Here is an 18,307-nt window from a genome sequence, read left to right as displayed (position 1 = left end):
AAGTCACTTTATAATTATTTAAAAAGAAAATATTAGGTGATATCATCTAATAATTTTATATTATAAACTAATACTGATGTTTGTTTTCTGATAAATTTTTGTACGTTTCAAAATATTTCAAAATTTTGCACATTTCAAAAATTGAGGATGTAATTTTGGTTAGGTTTATTTTATTTTATTTTATTTTATTAGTACTTGCTACATTCTACACTATTTTTTTTTCTCCCCAAAAATTATGCAATGAGAAAAATGAGTTTTTTAAAATAGCACTGCGATGTTTTACCCCAAGATCTTGCTTTTAAAAGCTTACCAAAAATTTAAAAGCTTCGGTCTGCTACTGAATTGTGGAACCTTATAATTCTGAGAGCTTAATTTGTCGAGGTTGCGTGTCTCCATTTGTCAGGGAAAAGCCTACCGGCATTATTCTCGTATTATTAATTTTATAACTACATAAAAGATAATTACAGTGGAATTAAGGATTTAAGTGGGAGAATCTGTTGAGCTAATTTCACTTTGATGAGAAATAAATAATAACCTGTGTGATGTTAAAGGTGGCTTTCATCCAAACGCTAAATGTAGACATTGCCCATGTTTCTGTTGGCAGGAAGTGGACTGTACCACTTTTGTGGGGAGGGAAGGAGGCTTGAGTCTAGTTTCTGCCAACAGAAATAACTTGTCTTGTTTGTCTTATTATGCTTATAAATATACAGAGATGGTAAAACGGGAGTGGGCAGAGTCTATCGCTTATCTAAACTGAGCATTGTTGTGGGGGGAAAGACTACAGGAGTCTCGCTACTCCAGCAGATGTGCTACTTGAGGACTCTGCACGTATGTTAAGCTTTGTCTCGGTGATGATTCTGTAGAAACGTACACGTGTAAAACTAGCTAGCTGGTGAAGAATGTTCCTCTGCTTAGCTGTAGGTATTTTAATACTTACTAAATATTAAAACAGCTATAACGTTGATCATTCCATTAAAATGAGCAGGACATATATTAGAGATTATTATTATTATTATTATTATTATTATGTCCAACGTGACAGAAGGATTAAGCTAAAGACTCCCTCAGAGGTTTAGGAAACAATAGGCTATAATTTAGCAGCGCTAATTGATCTCTAATGGGAAACAATTTGCTAATTTATTACTATAATGGGACAAAAACTAAACTTCACCATGAAAAGAAAAATGTTGCAACATTAAAATGGCTCAGGGATGTGGGTTATAGAATAGTGATGTGTACTGTGTTCTTGGGGCTTTGTTTGTTTGTTTGTTTTGAAGCAGAATCAAATTTGCGGTGTGTCCTGTAGATTAAAAAAATAAATAGATTCTGGAAAATCTGCCACAGTTTATTACATCAAATGGGTTTCAAAGAGAAAGTAAGTAGGCCATGGTTAAATTAAAAATAAATAAATAAATAAATATTGGGTATAAATAAATATTGTATGTAAATAACTAATTAAAATAAATAAATATTGTAAATAAATACATAAATTTTTACATAAATAAATAAATATTATGCATAAATAAATATTGTGCATAAATATATGTGATAAATAAATAAATAAATAAATAAATAAACAAACAAATATGGTACATAAATAAATATTGTGCATAATCAAATGCAATTTGGTTGTTTGTTTCTCTGATTGAATTAATAAATGAATTAAACAGTTGTGTGTAGGAAGGTAATGAATGACGGTGGTGTGATGAAGCAGGTTCAATGCAAAGTTGTTTACTTTCTAATGGCAGCTGTCTGGATGTGTTTTATTCCTCTTATATCACAGGAGTCTGTTAGAAGTTACTTATTAAATAAAGGTACGAATACTTTTTTTGAATATAACAATCCTTACAGTTTAGCTACTGTATTAATCTTGTTATATATTTAATATCTGCAAAACAGGTGATGCAGTTATAAACAGTGTGTGGTTTTTTTTTTTTTTTTTGGCCCTCTCGTGTCAAGGATATAAAATGCAGCTTGTTACAGAGAGGGTGCAGTGGTATGTGAGAGTTCAGTGCCGTGATCTAGATATTTTAACCAGATATACGTTTCTTTTCCACTCCTCTGCATGTAGGCAGCTTTTTTTTGGGTTCTTGTGCTTCTTTCTGGCTGGTCCACTTGTTTGTTTGCTTTGTGGCCTTTTCACGTTTTTTGCGAACAATTGAAGCCTTTTGCCAACAGGAGATTGAGTGACAGCTTGTCATGAGCTTGTTTTGATAGTTCGGGTTTGTACACACTGTGTGTTCCTCCGTCTGAGTTGATAACCGCGAGTGCACTATTGTGCAAGCAGGCAGCCTTAAACTGCTGACTTTGGCTTACTGAGATTGAGGGAAGCGACGTGAGCGAGAGGCGAGAGCGAGCACATTCCTGAAATACACCGGAGTCTTGAGGATGTTAAGGATGAGCAAGTCGTCACTTTGACTCGTGTTGAGAAACGTAAGAAAATTCAGCTACAGTTTATAAAAGTATCAGGAATTTTTTACTTGAATTTATTTATTCCTGTTATCCCAAAGCCCCTCCCCCGCAAGGCGTACATTTTGGACAGAATCTTGTGGATCGTCTGTGAAACTCCTTCTCACTTACCTTATAGCATCTATAAACATTGGTCCCCTCATCAGCATCTCCTTGCAACTCTCTCCTAAACTGAATTTAAAATCATAAACAAAAAAAAGGCAAACTCTTCAGTCCTGAAGGCTTTTTTTGCTCTTGGTGGAAAACTGACCATTGCATGACCACTGGAGACTCCTTCTACAGATAAAGACCTCGTTATAGAAAACTCGCAGGAAAAGCCTGAGGTAACCAGTTATGAGTATATACATGTTATCGACTTTGAGATTACAAAATATAACGATTATAACCTGTTCAATTAAATTCATTTCAGTTTATTTTGTATAGCGCCTTTTACAGTGAACATTGTCTCAAAGCAGCTTTACAAAAGAAGACACTCATGCTAATATTACCATTTTATGGAATCTTCTCTCTCTCTCTTTTTTTTTTTTCCCATCCTCCTGTGATGTGTTTGCTGATAGAATGCATACTTTTTTCCAGCGCCTCGGCGTATCGGGAGCCACACAATAAGGGCGCCTTAATCCATTTGTAAAGCCAGCCAAATCCGCCCTGTCATACAAACTCCCTCCTCTCGCAACACGCACACTCCGCCGCCTCGACACAAAGCTCAGCTCTTTGGCAAATGGATGCTAAAAGGATAAAAAAAAAAAAAAAAGATGAGGCAACTGTTGCCAGGTTTTTTTTTTTTCCACCCTTTTTTTGATTCAGTACAGGAGAAGTGCCGATGGCACTTCAAACGACTCGAGCGTGGGCACAGCCAAAGAAAACATCAGAAAAGGGTTTTTTTTTTTTTGAAGCAGCAGCAGCAGCAGGCAAGGATCTGTACAGTGTGTGAATGACGCAGTGTTGTGTTCAGTTAACCTCAGTTAAGCGCTCTCTGGAAGGGAGATTTAATTTCACCTCGAGTCTCTGAACCCACTCATGATCCTTAAACGGGCTCCAGAGAGGTTGAACTCCAATCGTCATGGCTTCTAATTTCAGACTACACACACACACACACACACACACACATTCTTGTATTGTGGTACTCGTCGACCGCAATGTTCTTATAAACACCGTAATGCATAAGGTCCCACACACCAAATGGGCCAAAGCTGAACTAACAATTTCCCTTATTTTGTCTTTACAGCATTTTAACAATTTGATCATGTCCTCATTAATATGACAAAAACACACACACAGCCGCACACACGCATGCCCCCATGCAACCTGATGAAGCTAAAATGAGCCTTACATTTTCCATCCAGTCATCAGCATCGCTGCATCTATTACTTTTTTTGTTGGTCCCCATAAGCATGGTTTGTGTCTAAGCAGGTCCCCATAGAGTAATACACACAAACTGTTGAACACACAAACCTTAATCTGTTTAAGTTAGTTTGGCTTTTGTGTTGTGCATGTGGGTGTGTTAATTTGTGTGTGTGTGTGTGCATGTTTTTGTGGGGTCTAAAGATGTTTAGAAGAGAACTTTTGAGAAGGTGGTGTCTAAAAGTACTCTGTCTGTGTTTGAAACGATCTCTTAGAATAGCATCTTCATCCTTTTCACATCCTATCCTGGTGACCATGGTGACCAAAGTAACATTTCGGTCCTCATAAGGAAAATACATTAAAATGTATAGTGAAGACAGAACTTAAAAACTTCATGTTCATTTCAGCTTTGGTGTATTCCGTGTGTGTGTTTATCATGTTTCTGTACTTATGAGACCGCGTGATTCCCATATGTACTGCAGTACAAGTGTTTCTTTCAGTGTACAGTCTGTACATGGAACAAAAATCCTGGGTCTTTGTAAGTGAAGTACATTAAAACGTTTATTTGTGGTGTTTGCAATGCAGTTTGAGACGGTGGTGTTTTCTGTTACTTTATGGTGTGTGTGTGTGTGTGTGTGTGTGTATTTATTCTCATGTTACTGTACTTATGAGAGTCTGTGGTCCCCACAACTGCTGTAATACAACTCTGTGTGTCTATTTTTCTCATAGTCTTTTTAATGTGAGCTAAGGACATTGTTGGAACCAAAAACCTGGGCCTCATAAATTCTGTACTTTACGTTATATATGCGCCTCTTTTTATGTGTGTAACTGTGTAACATTTGTAACGTACGTTTTCTGTCATATTGCTGCGCTTATGGGACAAGATGGTCTCCAGAAGTACTACTGTGTGTGTGGACCATCTTTTTATGGGGACCTTGTTGTGGACAGAAATCCTGCTTTCCATAGGCAAAATGCATTGAAGTGTTTGGAGAAGACTGTAATTAGGAGTATTTTATGTACACCCCTGTGTGTGTATTGTGTAATGTAATGTTTCTGTGCCTGAAATAATGAAGTCCCCACAAGTTCTGCAATACCAATATGTATTTAGAACATAGGAAATTGTTGAAACATTGGTGTGTTTTCGGATACATTACTGTACTTATGAGACAAGTGTGTGTTTACAAATACAAATAATAAGTGTGTATCTGTGTAATCTTCTCATGAGGACCAAAGATGTTAGTTATAAAACTCTAGTCCTTAAGGGAATTGTATTGAAATGGATTAGTGACGCTGTAATTGGGATTAATTTATCTAAATCTATTTGTCTTCACATGTTGATGTGATTGAGACCCTGCAGTCCTTATAAGTACCACAACACAAGAGAGTGTGTTAATTCACCTCTTTACTTCATTACATTCACCTACTTTTTAGCTGGAACAAAGGCATCGAAACTTATTAGGAGTTGGTATTGTTTGGCATGTCTGTGTTTTTGAGACCACACGATCCCCACAAGTGCATTATGCTAGTATATGTGACAGTGTTTATATTTATTTCCTTATGAGGACCAAATTGGGTTAGGGAACAAAACTTCTGGTCCCCATAAAGGAAAGGCATGTACAGCCGAAGTGGTAGGATATAGGAGAATGCCGGAGTGCTTGGCTCTTAATTAGGAAGGTAGAGCAGAAAGTAGGCTCCGCTTGACAGGTTAACACGCACAATTTAACCACTAACCTCCCGAAATGAGCGCCAGCGAAATAGCAGCGGCTCCGGTTTCGGGGACAGGGCCAAGGGTGATCGAGAATCAGACGCCACAAAGAGGGATCTTCATTAACTTTCCTGATCTGTATCTAAAATCTCGCCTATATTGGATGCCACTCAAGAAGAAAGCTACCATTCTGTCTCGGTCTCTGTCTTTTGTTCTTTCTCCCTTCTTTCACTCGTGCCGCATGCCAGGTCCTCTTAACTCCTTTACTAGCCGTCACGGAAAGAAAAATTCACAAGCAGATGTGCCGTTGTTTTTTTGACACACGCTTTCTGTCTGCGTTAGTGTTGTGATTGGCTGCGAAACCTGCCGCTGGTCACAAAGGCAGAGTCTCGGCCTGTTTACAGTAATTAAGTTGTCTCGCGCCGTGATTCATGACACATTGAGTAAGAGCTGTTATCACGTCGAAGGAAAAAGAAAAAACCCCATACAGCTTTCTTCCTCCTTAAACCCTGGCTGGCTTTATTTTTATTTACAGTTTTGTCTGAATCCTCAGGCATTAAGCCATCCCTGTTTATAAATGATTAGCAATCAGAACAGGACACGTTTTCCGCGCAGGGTGAAAGTGCTTAAATGCTAAACTGCTCCGGTTTGTTTGCGTAAGTGCAGATGAAGACGAATGTAACAACTCCTTATAGCCGTATTAATGGGGGGCGGCTGAGCAAACTCTTCTGGTGCTAATATTTCAGATTGTAAATGACTGATTTTCATTTTTCTGTGTTAATCAGGATTGTACTCGATGCTGGGTGATTCATCTTCTGGGCTGGGTGTTTATTTTATGAAAGAACGTGACGTGGTTTTATTAATTCTTTATTTCTTTTGTATTGCAGTTTGCGAGCTCTCCATGCGCTGCTTCATAGAGGTTCGGACCTGACGATGGCTCGTCCTCCCCCGGACCCTGTGTTTACTCTGAGGGGTTCGGCTGCCTCTGTTAACACGCTCCACTTTCACTGCACCGAGGCGGGACTTCCTCGGCTGTACTCAGGGTGAGCGTCTGTCGATCACAGATTGGACTGATGTGATTGGATAGATTTATAAGCTTTATAAGCACTTTTTAAGAATTAATTTCAGTTCACAGACTGACGAATGTGTGTTATTATGTCATAAAATATTTTAGCCAATCAGGTCCCATATGCAAATGACAGTAACATGTACGATAAGAGTCTCTAAGAGTCAGTTTGTCCGCCATTGACATTTCCTGAAAAATTAGGACGTTACCAAAACAGGCAGATTCACCAAACCCACTTACAAATTACAACGGTTTCTCGCTGAGACCGCAAGGAAACTTTGAGGTTCTCTGACAGTTGATTTCTGGTCCTGTGGCTTTGCTACGCATCCGAATATTTTAACCCAAAACCTGGTTGCTTTTGCCAAGAGGTTGCAGCTTGACTGTTGATGAATCTTTCAACAAGATAATGATCCCTGACATGTATTCAGATCAACACCATAACAATTCCAGGCCTCAAACTCAGTGTTTTGCCTTCACCATCCAAGTCTCTGGATTTGAACCAAACTGAATAAGCCGCAGTCTGAATTAAAGACACCGTCCACATGCGCGACTATCAGGGAGCTTCAAATGATCTCTGGCGTTACAGGAAGAAGTTTAAAAGCTGGGATTTGCTTAATATTAATCGTGCGGGTGCTAATAATTTTACAGACAACCTTTAGTCTTAATGGTATTATTGTTTTTATTTGGCGATCCTCCAGATCAGGAAAAGGTTTAGTCCACGTGTGGAACCTGAACACCAGACGAGCCGAGACGGTTTTAGACGGCCATGCCGGAGCTTCTGTCATCTGGCTCAGCACTGTTCGCTCCACCAACACCTTGCTCAGGTAGGACAGGAACACACCCCCTCACTCTAGTAAAGCACTTTTCATAAAATAAGATAATTGACTTAAGGTGTTTCCCTATTTTGTGTGTGTATGTGTGTGTGTATATTCAGTCATGGTCGTGATATGCAAGTGTGCGTGTGGGATATGCACGAGGGTCGGCGCTCCATAATGCATTCGTTGCACACAGGAAGCGTGGGGTTCTGCCAGTGTTCTCTCCTGGAGGGTGATGGAAGTAGAACTCTGATTGCACTTCCAGCAGAAAAGATGGAGGAGGTGAGCAAACATGGAGGAACTTGCGATACCAAAAACTCTTGTTTGTAACTGTGTCATCAAGCACTGTAATCTGATCGTGGTTGTGAGGTGAAATCGGTGGACTTGGGAAGGACAGTGTGACGTCCCCTGATGGCCGATTCAGAGACAAAGACAAAGTTATTTTATTTAAGTTAAACCTTTACATTATTGAGTGTAACATTTACCGGCCTACATGCCTGGTCCCTTGAAGAAGAAGAAAAAGAAGAAGCAGCCTATATTACATTACAGCAGAGTGGAATTCTTTCCTTCACATACCCCAGCTGAGGAAGTTGGGGTCAGAGTGCAGGGGCAGCTATGATGCAGTGCCTTTAGAGCAGAGAGGGTTAAGGGCCTTGCTCAGTTCCTTTGCTCAGTGCTGGGGCTTGAACCTCGATCAACAACCCAGAGCCTTAACCACTTGAGCTACCACTTCCCCAACATGTTTTCTGTAGCCATGGCTTTTCTATTATTATACCAAGGGTTTCTGTTAGTAATGTAAGCAGAATGTAGGAATTAATCATAGATCTATCGTCTGAGGATCTTTATCGTACAACGTGACATGGAGAACACAAGCTATTGCAGAGTCTCTTATAGAATTCAATTCAACCTTTGGTGTACTTTCATAACAGTCTAGAATTCACAGCATAGTCTTCCTGACTCAGTCATGATAGATCACAGATAAAATGTCGATAATGATAAAGTCCAAAGGCTTTGAGAAAGATGCAAGACTAAGACTCTAAGATGAAGCAGTCCTTCCTTTAAAAAAAAAAAAAAAAAAAAGTTTATCCAAACATTCATTCATAACATTATACATTTTGGAAAAAGAATTATATGTAAATAATGCAAAGGTCCTATACTACTTTCAGAGCCAGTTATTGATCTTAATAAAATATATATATATATATATATATATATATATATATATATATATATAATATATTTTTTTTTATTTTTTTTTATTGAATTTGAATCTGTCTTTAAAGAAGAAATCCATTAGGATAATAAAAAAATAATTAATTAACAAAAATAAATAAATAATGATAGTAGTTGCTTGTATCAGTTTTTGTTTAGGTTCAGCCATGTGGCTAAAACTACAGTAGACACAGTATTTGTTAGTGTAACAATAAAAAGTACTCAGTGTTCTGTGTAAAAAAAAAAATATAAATAAATAAATATTGTATATTGAACTGCTACTTTCTCAGTTCAGGATACTGAAAAATAACATTCATTATTTTTAGTCAGGCAATGCGTCAACTGCCATGAGTGGTTAGTTTGTTAAGTTGAAATTTAAAAAAATAATGTTACATGTTTACGGATGTAATCTGATCTGAAGTTTTGTTTAATAATTCGTGAAGTTCTACTTTTAATAAGAAAAATCTGTATAAAGGAGAAAACCCTTATACACCGCTTCCTCCTTGCAGAGGCTTTTTCTCTCTCCTCCCTCTCTCTCCCTCTTTCTCACCTGAGGGGATGAGCTCTCGTCTAAAAGCTCTCTTTGTTTATAAAGCGTAGCTAAACACCGCTCCAGATGTGCTAACCTGTTAAAATACGAATCGGCTTTAACGAAGAGCCGTTTAATTGAGCTCTTAACGAGGATGTATCACAACCGTCATGGCCACCCCCCCCCCACGCCGGAGCATTGGCCTGGACCCATTTACTCACTCACGCATGTCATTATGGTTTGTGGTTCTAATCAGAGTGTATATCTGTAGGTGGGAAATATATACGCATGCCTCTGTGCCTAAAGCCGTGTGTGTGTGTGTTAGTACACACTGACTGTAATCACAAGTTATCTTGAGCTGATTATAAACCATATGGCTAATGGCGTAAGATTTAGCCTGTGGCTTACTCACAGCACTCGAACAGTTGTTAGAACATGGCTGTACAGGAAAAAGGGCTTATTCTTCTCCTGTGGTGTCGTACAACTCATTCGCTTCGGTTTAGAGCCAAATATCAAGTCAAGACTTGATGATGCAGAAAGCAACACAGGCTTTTGGCAAACACGCTCGTTTAATGCGCGGCCGTGCAAAAATGGCCGAGTAGCAACCAAAACAAATCCAACAGCCGATTGTTTTTCCAGTATCCGAGCTTAAACTCAATGTACATGATGTTTTTTTTGTGAGTAATTGAATGTTTGTTGGTGTTTCACAGTAAATACAATGGACAGTGTAATACAAATTGAAATACTTTATTGAAATGTGTTGAGTTTCAGTGAAACTTGCATAGGGAACAAGTATGGAAATTAAAATAAAGAAATAATACACCCAGGCAAATGCAGAAAATGACCTTTTTTAAAATTTATTTATTTTATTTTTATTTTGTATTTTTTATTTTTATGTTGACTGTTACATTATCGGAGTTCATTCTGTTAAAACTGGAGATTTGTTTTTTTTTTTTACTATAGTTTTAGTCATTTTAAAGCGGCCATATGTAACTTTACAGGGATTCAAAAACCTCTCTGGTTGCAATATGGAACATCACAAAAGAACATTCTTATATCAGGGTTTTTTTTTAATAGTAAATACATTTATTTATTTGTTAATTTTTTATTTTATTATTCATTTGAATTTATTTTATTTTTTTTAGACTCCATATTTATCGACAGCACTGCTGAATTCTAGATTCCGATTGGTTCGAGGTTGGAGATAAATTTTCTATTATATCATTTTAGACACTAGTGCAGCTTGTATTAATACGCTCGATCGATAGGTTTTTGTTAGGAGAAATCTTTATTATTATTTACCATTTATGGAAGGAGTCTCCAGTGTCAGTGTGTTGTAACATTCACATAGTTTTCCTAACATTGTCAGGACAGAATTTTGTCATTTTTGTGGTTTCTCGGTAACATGGCCAGCTGGATTGATTGATTGATTTTATGAACTGAGAAAATATGAGCAATGTTGATGAGGGAACAATGCTGCTATGATGTAAATGAAAATAGGCAGTTCTTTCTTGAATGTTTTTACATCTCAAAACAGATAAAATTTTTGTTTCTTAGACACGTTAAAAAACAATTGTTGTGGTGTAAGAAAATGATCAACTCTGCTTCATCGTTTCTCCTTGTCATTGATTAGATTTCTATAAACGCGACACAGCTGTTATTCCTTACTTACTGACTTGATGACTAAAAATGTAGCTACAGTGGAACCTCGAAGCGGCTAAGGTGAATTTTCACCTTAAGAATTAAAATTTTGCAACAAATTTGCATCGGAATACGAAGCATTTTCGTCATACGAACGAAACTGAACCGAACGCCAGCTAAGTCGCGCATACGTCTGGGAGCCGTTCAAAACTTGTTAGCGTCAGTGGAAAGCCAATCGAAGCCAACTGAATAGAGTTTACGAATTTGTTTTCAGGCAGTGAAAGCTGTTTTGAGTCGACCCACGATACCAGCGTTGCCTTCAGCATGCGTTCAAAAGCTAGGTGATTTTTCCAGTGTTTTTTTTTTTGTTGACAGATTGGTGGCATGGGTGGTCTGTTATATTTTTAGCCTGAGCTTGGTGGCACAACTTCCTGTGAGGAGCCTTGACATGGAATGCTTGGCTTGGGTCAGTTCTTTGAAAGCATCCGTACAGTTTACATATGCTTCGTATTGGGAATATTGGTCATATTTCCTGGGAGCTGAGATTATCTGCATTTACATTATTATTTCTTATGGGAAATTTTGTTTCGCAATACACATTCTCACCTTAAGAACTCGCCTCTAGAAGGAATTATGTTGGTATGTCAAGGTTCCAGTGTAATATTCCTGGTAAATATTTCACTTCTCTTCAAAAATGTTGAGAGAATCGTCTCCCCGTCAGAAGCTGACTCTTGTTCATACAGCATCGCTCCTTCGTCTCGTCCTGTAGATAAAGGTGATGGAGTTGGAGAGCCAGACGCTGACCTGCTCTTTAATCCCGGACGATAAACACGGCATGCTGATGTGCATGAAGATGTGGAAGGTAAGAGTACAGAGCAATGCCACGCCTACACTGTCTTTCCTTAATTGTTATCCAGATTAGCATTTTAGCTTCAGGACATATTTTAAGCTGCACTGCTAATCAACAACAAGGATTGTAAAAATGTCAATTTTAGCTGTTGCTTTAAAAAAAAATGTTTTTTTCCTCAGGATCATTAGTATTATCCGGTAGACTGGTGGATCAGCACTGAATGATTTACGATGCGGCCGTGTCCTGAACCGAGTCTCATCCTCAGTCCAGTAATTATAGTTGTTGGAATAGTAGCGGCTCTCGGCTATAAATCAAACCTCGAGCTGTCTTGCAGCCAAGAGCTCGTATTTGGCCCGCTCATTAAAATAAAAAGACGTGCAGTTTCATGCTTAATTAATATCTCTGCTTGTTATATTTATGGCTTTTCCAGAAGAGTAGTGAGAAGAGAAGCTAGAGCCGGGTAGTTTGGCAGGTATATATGTTTTTTTTTGGGTTTTTTTTACTTTTAGGATTTTATATCTGAAGCGTCACTGGATATGGCATAAGGACATGTTGATATACTGCACGCTAATGTGGACGAGACGTGACTTGTGATGTTTTCAGTTTCACACTGATTTCAAAATATAAGGTATTGTTTTTAATGAGCAATGAGGTAACAAATAATATAAATATATTTTATGTTAAATATTATTATTTAAATGAAATATAATGAGATAATATAAATATATTAACAAATATAGTTTGTTAAATATTATTTAAATGAAATATTAAAAAATATAAATATTTTAAATATATAAATATATTTTACATGAAATATTATTATTTAAATGAAATATTAAAACAAATATTATAAATATATTAATATAAATATTTTACTTTAAATATGAAATATAAATATTATAAAATAAAAAAATAATAAAATAGTTAAATTAAATATATGTTATGTTTAAGTTCCTATATAAACATTAGTATAAATACTTAGCGTAGCTTTAAAAGGCATCTAGGCATAGTTATTTAGTTATATTATTAAATAAATGAAATTAGGAAACAATTATAACTGATTCATCGTCTTAAAATGTTTCTGGAATAAATCTGGACCTTTTTTTAAATAAAAAAAAAATTGCAATAAATTATCCATGATGTTTTGTGGCTTGGTGCTGTGGATTTTAAAAGTGGAGCGGTTTGTAAAAAAAGGGTGGAGCTTTTCTTTATATATATATATATATATATATATATATATATATATATATATATATATATATATATATATATATATATATATATATATATATATATACACCGTAGATAGACCTTTAGGGATTTTTTTTCTTGTATTTAAATATGGGAGTGGCTTCTGATAATGTGGGTGTGGTTTAAGTTAAAGTGGGTGGGGTTTTGTTCATGATGGGTCCATGGTGGGCCTTTAATTTTTAAGTTAATTTTTTAACTTAAAGTTTGATATTGGTGGAGCGAGAGGGGGGGGGGAGAGATAGTAAGGGGCAGAGTTAGAGAGACAGAGAGAGAGAAAGGGTAGAGAGAGAGAGAGAGAGAGAGATGCAACGGAGGGAGGGAGAGATAGAGAGAAAGGGACAGAGAGCGTTAGAGAGAGAGAGAAAGAGACAGAAAAAGGAGAGAAAGAGAAGGGAGTGACAGAGAAAGGAGAGAGAGACCACAAGGAAACTGAGTAAGAAAGTGAGTGTACGTCACTGAGTTTGAATTAGAGGAGTGTGTGTGTGTTTTGTGGTTAATTCTCCAACCTGTCAGTCACCCAGAGGCTGTGTTTTTATCCTCACCATCATCCCGCTGCTTCAGATGCTCACACACACACACACACACACACACACACAGGTTATGGCGGAGCCTCCATGGTGTTGTCGATGGAGCTGAAACCGATTGCTTGTTATTCTTTAAGCTCTGTGAGTGTGACTGTTGGAACAGATTTAATGCTGTATTTATTAAACCACCCTCAGTTTTCTGTGACATTTCTTTTTCGTTTCCATGCTCTGGGTTTTTCTCTCAGCGCCGCTCTGTGATTGGCCGGCGGTGAGGGCGTGCCAGCATTGGGGTGCAGGAGCTCTAAGACTCGGTGTGATGTGTCAGGGTTTCAGCACTTACAGAGAAGAGGAAATGTTTCAGTACAGATATCCATTTCTGCTTGGCGCCTGATGGAACCATGATGTCACTTCCTCTACTTCCATCACCAAGAGCTCTGTTTGTGTCTATAGAGCAGAACTTTATCAAACGTAGTTCAAAATGGTTTGTTCAGGTGGAGAATGTACAGGAACCATTAAGGGATCGATGTAGAGTTGTTGTCATTCCTTCACTTGTTGAAGTTAACAAAAGAAAACAATTTATTTCAAAGTTATTTCTATAGCACTTTCAGCAATGGACCTTGTCATGAAGCAGCTTTTCAGAGTAATCTATAAATTCAGGATATAAATAATCCGTTTAGAATTCATCCCTAACGAGCGAGCCAGAGGTGACAAGAGGTGACAAGAAGAAACCTTGAGAGGAACCGGACTCCAAGGTGAACCTCATCCTCGTCTGGGTGACGCTAGGGAGTTGTTGTTGCTCCTTGTTCTTGGTTGCCACAGTGGATCATTTGGACCGTATGTTTTGGTTTGGCACAGGTTTTACGCCGGATGCCCTTTCTGACGCAACCCCTCCCATTTAATCCGGGCTTGCGACCGGCACTGAGAGTTAACTCTTCCAGTGGCTGGGTTAGCGCCCTGGCCGGGAATCGAACCCGGGCCTCGGGAATGAGAGCGCGGGATCCTGCCACTGGACCACCAGGAGGCTGGGTGATACCAGAGAGTGTGATGATAAACAATTTATAACGTGAAGAATATTTTGTTGAAGTTATAAACTAGTCTCTGACTGTTTGACTGATACAAAGCTCTGACACTGGAGAAAAGTAGTGAAAGTTAAGAAGGGTGTAAAAATGACATGTTATGTTGGATGGGATCTGAATGATTTACTGTCCAGTCGTCCAAATTCGTCACTACAGCCGTGTCACTTGTTGCAGTTTGTTTTTCCTTCCTCTCTTCTATCGTTCTCTCCTCCACTCCTTATCTCTCTCTTCACTTGTCACCTCAGTGATCCTTCTCTGATTAACTTCCCTTTTCTCTGTTACTTATCTCCAATCACATCTTGTCCCTCTCCCTCTCTCTCTCTCTCTCTCTCTCTCTCATATATCCTCCTTTTTCCTCTCCTCTTCCTCCCCGGTTCCTGGCTCTGAAGCAGCTGTTAGATGATGAATCTTCTCCTCCGGCTCGTGCCGTAATCCCACTCAGGAGCTCTTGCGCCGGCCAGGCCACAGAGGAGATAATGAATTAGACGTCTACTCAGGGTTCTGTAACCTCTGACCCGTGACATCATCAATCAGGGAGCTCCCACACTTGGCTGAAGTGCACGGGCCAGAGGGCAACAGACGCAAACACTTAACCACTGTCTGTGAGGCTCGCGCACTGATTTCCACTTGTTTTGTTTTTTGTGTCACGCCCACGAGGGATATGTTTATATGCGACTCGTGATTCTGTCTATAATTTGTTTAGCCACGAAGGAAAAAGAGAAATATACCATCGCCCGAGAGGATGACCTTTCGGAGGGAGAGAGAAATGAATCCCCACGTTTTTGGTCCGTTCACATATGGAAGGGATTTTTCATTGCCAGCGTGTTTTGTGGACGCAGGGTACACTACACGCAGATGATTTGTGGCGCGTCCTGGGCTTTGTGGAAGTGCGGACGGAGAGCAGAGGGGCCAAAAGGAAAAAGGGAACCGGAGCTACACAGAGCACTCGCGTGTGTACAGCAAACGCGCGCTCACACTGGACTTCGGGATTTTTTTTTTTATTCTTTAACTGTGTGGAATAAAGGTCAGCTGATTCTGGGCGGTCCTGGTGTTGTTTTTGTATTTTTTGTGATTTAGCAGAACATTCGCTTATTTTGTTTTTCGCGACAAGATCAGAAAACGATCAACCGACAAAAGTCCAGGGAGAGTCCGAGTTCACAATCAAAATTGATTTAATTGTGTGTGTGTGTGTGTGTGTGTGTGTGTGTGTGTGTGTGTGTGTGTGTTTTGGATGCAGATGACTGATGCACATTAAGCCTCATTTATCAAGCTGAATACGACGGGATTTTTGCCTTTATTCATCGATCCTGAGCTTTTAGACAATTTGGAAGTCATGAGAATTGAGTAATTTAAAAAAAATTACTTCTGAGTGTATAAGAAAGCAACTGATCGACTCGAACAACTTGACATACAGCTAGGAATATATACTGTTGAGGTTAAACAGATTTTTATTTTTATTTATTTATTTACTTTTATTTAGTTATTTTTATTTATTTAATTAGTTGGTTATTTTTATTTATTTAGTTACTTAGTTATTTTTATTTAATTAGTTACTTAGTTTTTATTTAGTTAGTTAGTTAGATTTTTTTTTTTTTCATTTCATTTTTATTTATTTATTTATTTTTTAATAAGGCTTTATGCAAACAATCTTATAGAAGAGCTTCAGAGTCTCGGTCAAAAACACAATCCTCATCCGAGTAGTTCAGAGACTCCATCCAGAAAATTCAGTGAAGCCAGTTAACGTTACTGGCATTAAATATATTATTAAATAGCAATATGAAAAAATAAAAAATACAAAAAATAAGGTAAATAAAATTGTTTCCTAAAGTCTGATGGAAGAACCAGGGTATAAACAGAAGACAGAGAGATCTGTACATGTAGAGACATAAACAAAGGCTTCAGCTGACTGAAGGGTTAGTGAGGAAATGATAGAAAGAAGATCTATTTATCTGTCTGTCTGTCTATCTATCCATCTGTCTGTCTATTTTATTATCTATCTATCTATCTATCTATCTATCTATCTATCTATCTATCTATCTATCTATCTATCTATCTATCTATCTATCTATCTATCTATCTATCTGTCGGTCTGTCTATCTTACCTGTCGGTCTGTCTATCTTACCTGTCTGTCTATTTTATCATCTGTCTCTCTCTCTCTCTCTCTCTCTCTCTCTCTCTCTCTCTCTATCTATCTATCTATCTATCTATCTATCGGTTGTAGAGGATAAAGGCAGGCTTATAAATCTGTTGGTCATCTATAAAGTGTGACATTTTAAACACTTAAAATGACTGACTCTCTCTGTGTGAAGTGGTCAGTGTCCATGAGCATCTCGCTAATCTTCTTTCCTCCTTCATTTTTTTGTCATTTTCATCTAATTCACAACTAATTTTTCACCTTTTCTGATGTCGCTACTCTGCTAAATATTTTTTCTCTGGTCTAGACATGATGGTCAGTAGCTTCTGCCTTTTCTCATGTCTCTGTGCGCTTGTCCCTTGGTAGAGTTGTGTGAGTGTGGCTGTGTGTAATGGAGTTGTGTCAGGATCTCACTGTGTGTGTGTCAGATGATCAGAGTTCAACTTTACTAAAAGATTAATATTAAAGAGTTTGTGTGTGTGTATTACATACAGATAACTGTTACATATAGTGTGTGTGTGTGTGTGTGTGTATTACATACAGATAACTGTTACATATTGTGTGTGTGTGTGTTGCTGTAGTCACCTGTGACAGTATTGTGTGTGTCTATTAGTTACAGATAACTTACATATAGTGTGTGTGTTACATACAGATAACTGTTACATATAGTGTGTGTTCATATTTGACGTGTGTGTGTGTGTGTGGCACACTGTGCTGTAAATCTGTGCAGACAGAAGGCCTGCAGCTCGGCACTGAGTTATAGCTGCATGTCTTTTATCTGCGCGTCCTTATCCACTGTGTTGATTTATGAGAGGACCTGCTGCATGTAGCGGCTCAGAGCAAGAGTGTTTTCTCCTGTCCGATAACAGAGCTGAGATACAGTGCAGGTCACACAGTGTATCTGTACAGTGTGTGTGTGTTATGGAATGACCGTGGTGGTCTAACAGAGGATATAAAAGACTGTGTGTGTGAAAGCTGTTATTTTCTACCAGAAGGTTTATAAGATAAGGTTTCAGTGTTATGGAAAATAAAATGCAGGTGATTTTGGGGTGTGTGTGTGTGTGTGTGAATGTGTATGTCTGTGGAAAATAATGCAATCTAGAATTAACCCATCAACTATAATTTTATATGTCTGTATTTTGCTTATAAATGATGAAAATGATGCAATTACTATAATTTTTTAAAATTATTTATTTATTTTTTGATAAATTGAACTTATTTAGATTTAATTTAAATTACCCTTCTGTTTATTTCTAGTCAGTTACGAAATGTTTTCGGTATATTTTTCTTTTTTCTTTTATATTTTTTAGTAAATAAAAAATTTATATTTAAAGGCAATAATATTTAAGGCCAATAAAACCTTGAGTAATTAATATAATATATTTAATTAAAAAATATTTTTATACAGGCATGCATTTCAGTATTTAATAATAATTAAACAAAAAAAATATATATCTATATATATATATATATATATATATATATATATATATATATATATATATATATATATATATATATATATATATGATTTTTTTTTTTTAAATCAATTTTTGTTTTTTATTTTAGACCAATAATTTCTAATTAATTTAATTTAATATTTTATTATTTTTATGGATAAGCTTAATAATAAAAGTGAACAGGAAAGGTCATAATGCATTTTGGGTTTTTTTTAATTTTGAGTACTTGGGGA

General features: G+C 37.4%; 1 protein-coding gene across 2 annotated transcripts in view; it reads left to right on the top strand.

The window, feature by feature from the left end:
- The window catches only part of gnb1l (guanine nucleotide binding protein (G protein), beta polypeptide 1-like), a 38,816-nt gene that overhangs the window by 6,672 nt on the left and 13,837 nt on the right, over positions 1-18,307 (top strand). For both annotated transcript variants that reach the window (XM_058375576.1, XM_058375577.1), the window contains exons 3-6: positions 6,403-6,558; positions 7,280-7,405; positions 7,516-7,678; positions 11,548-11,640. In XM_058375576.1, coding sequence (XP_058231559.1) covers positions 6,449-6,558; positions 7,280-7,405; positions 7,516-7,678; positions 11,548-11,640 — 492 coding nt within the window. In that variant the 5' untranslated portion in view covers positions 6,403-6,448. The remainder of the gene's footprint in view (positions 1-6,402; positions 6,559-7,279; positions 7,406-7,515; positions 7,679-11,547; positions 11,641-18,307) is intronic.

Source organism: Hemibagrus wyckioides, linkage group LG22 (genome assembly GCF_019097595.1).
Source record: "Hemibagrus wyckioides isolate EC202008001 linkage group LG22, SWU_Hwy_1.0, whole genome shotgun sequence".
Taxonomy (NCBI): domain Eukaryota; kingdom Metazoa; phylum Chordata; class Actinopteri; order Siluriformes; family Bagridae; genus Hemibagrus; species Hemibagrus wyckioides.
Note: the sequence above shows the minus strand (reverse complement) of the source record. Positions and strands in the feature narration are given on the sequence as shown.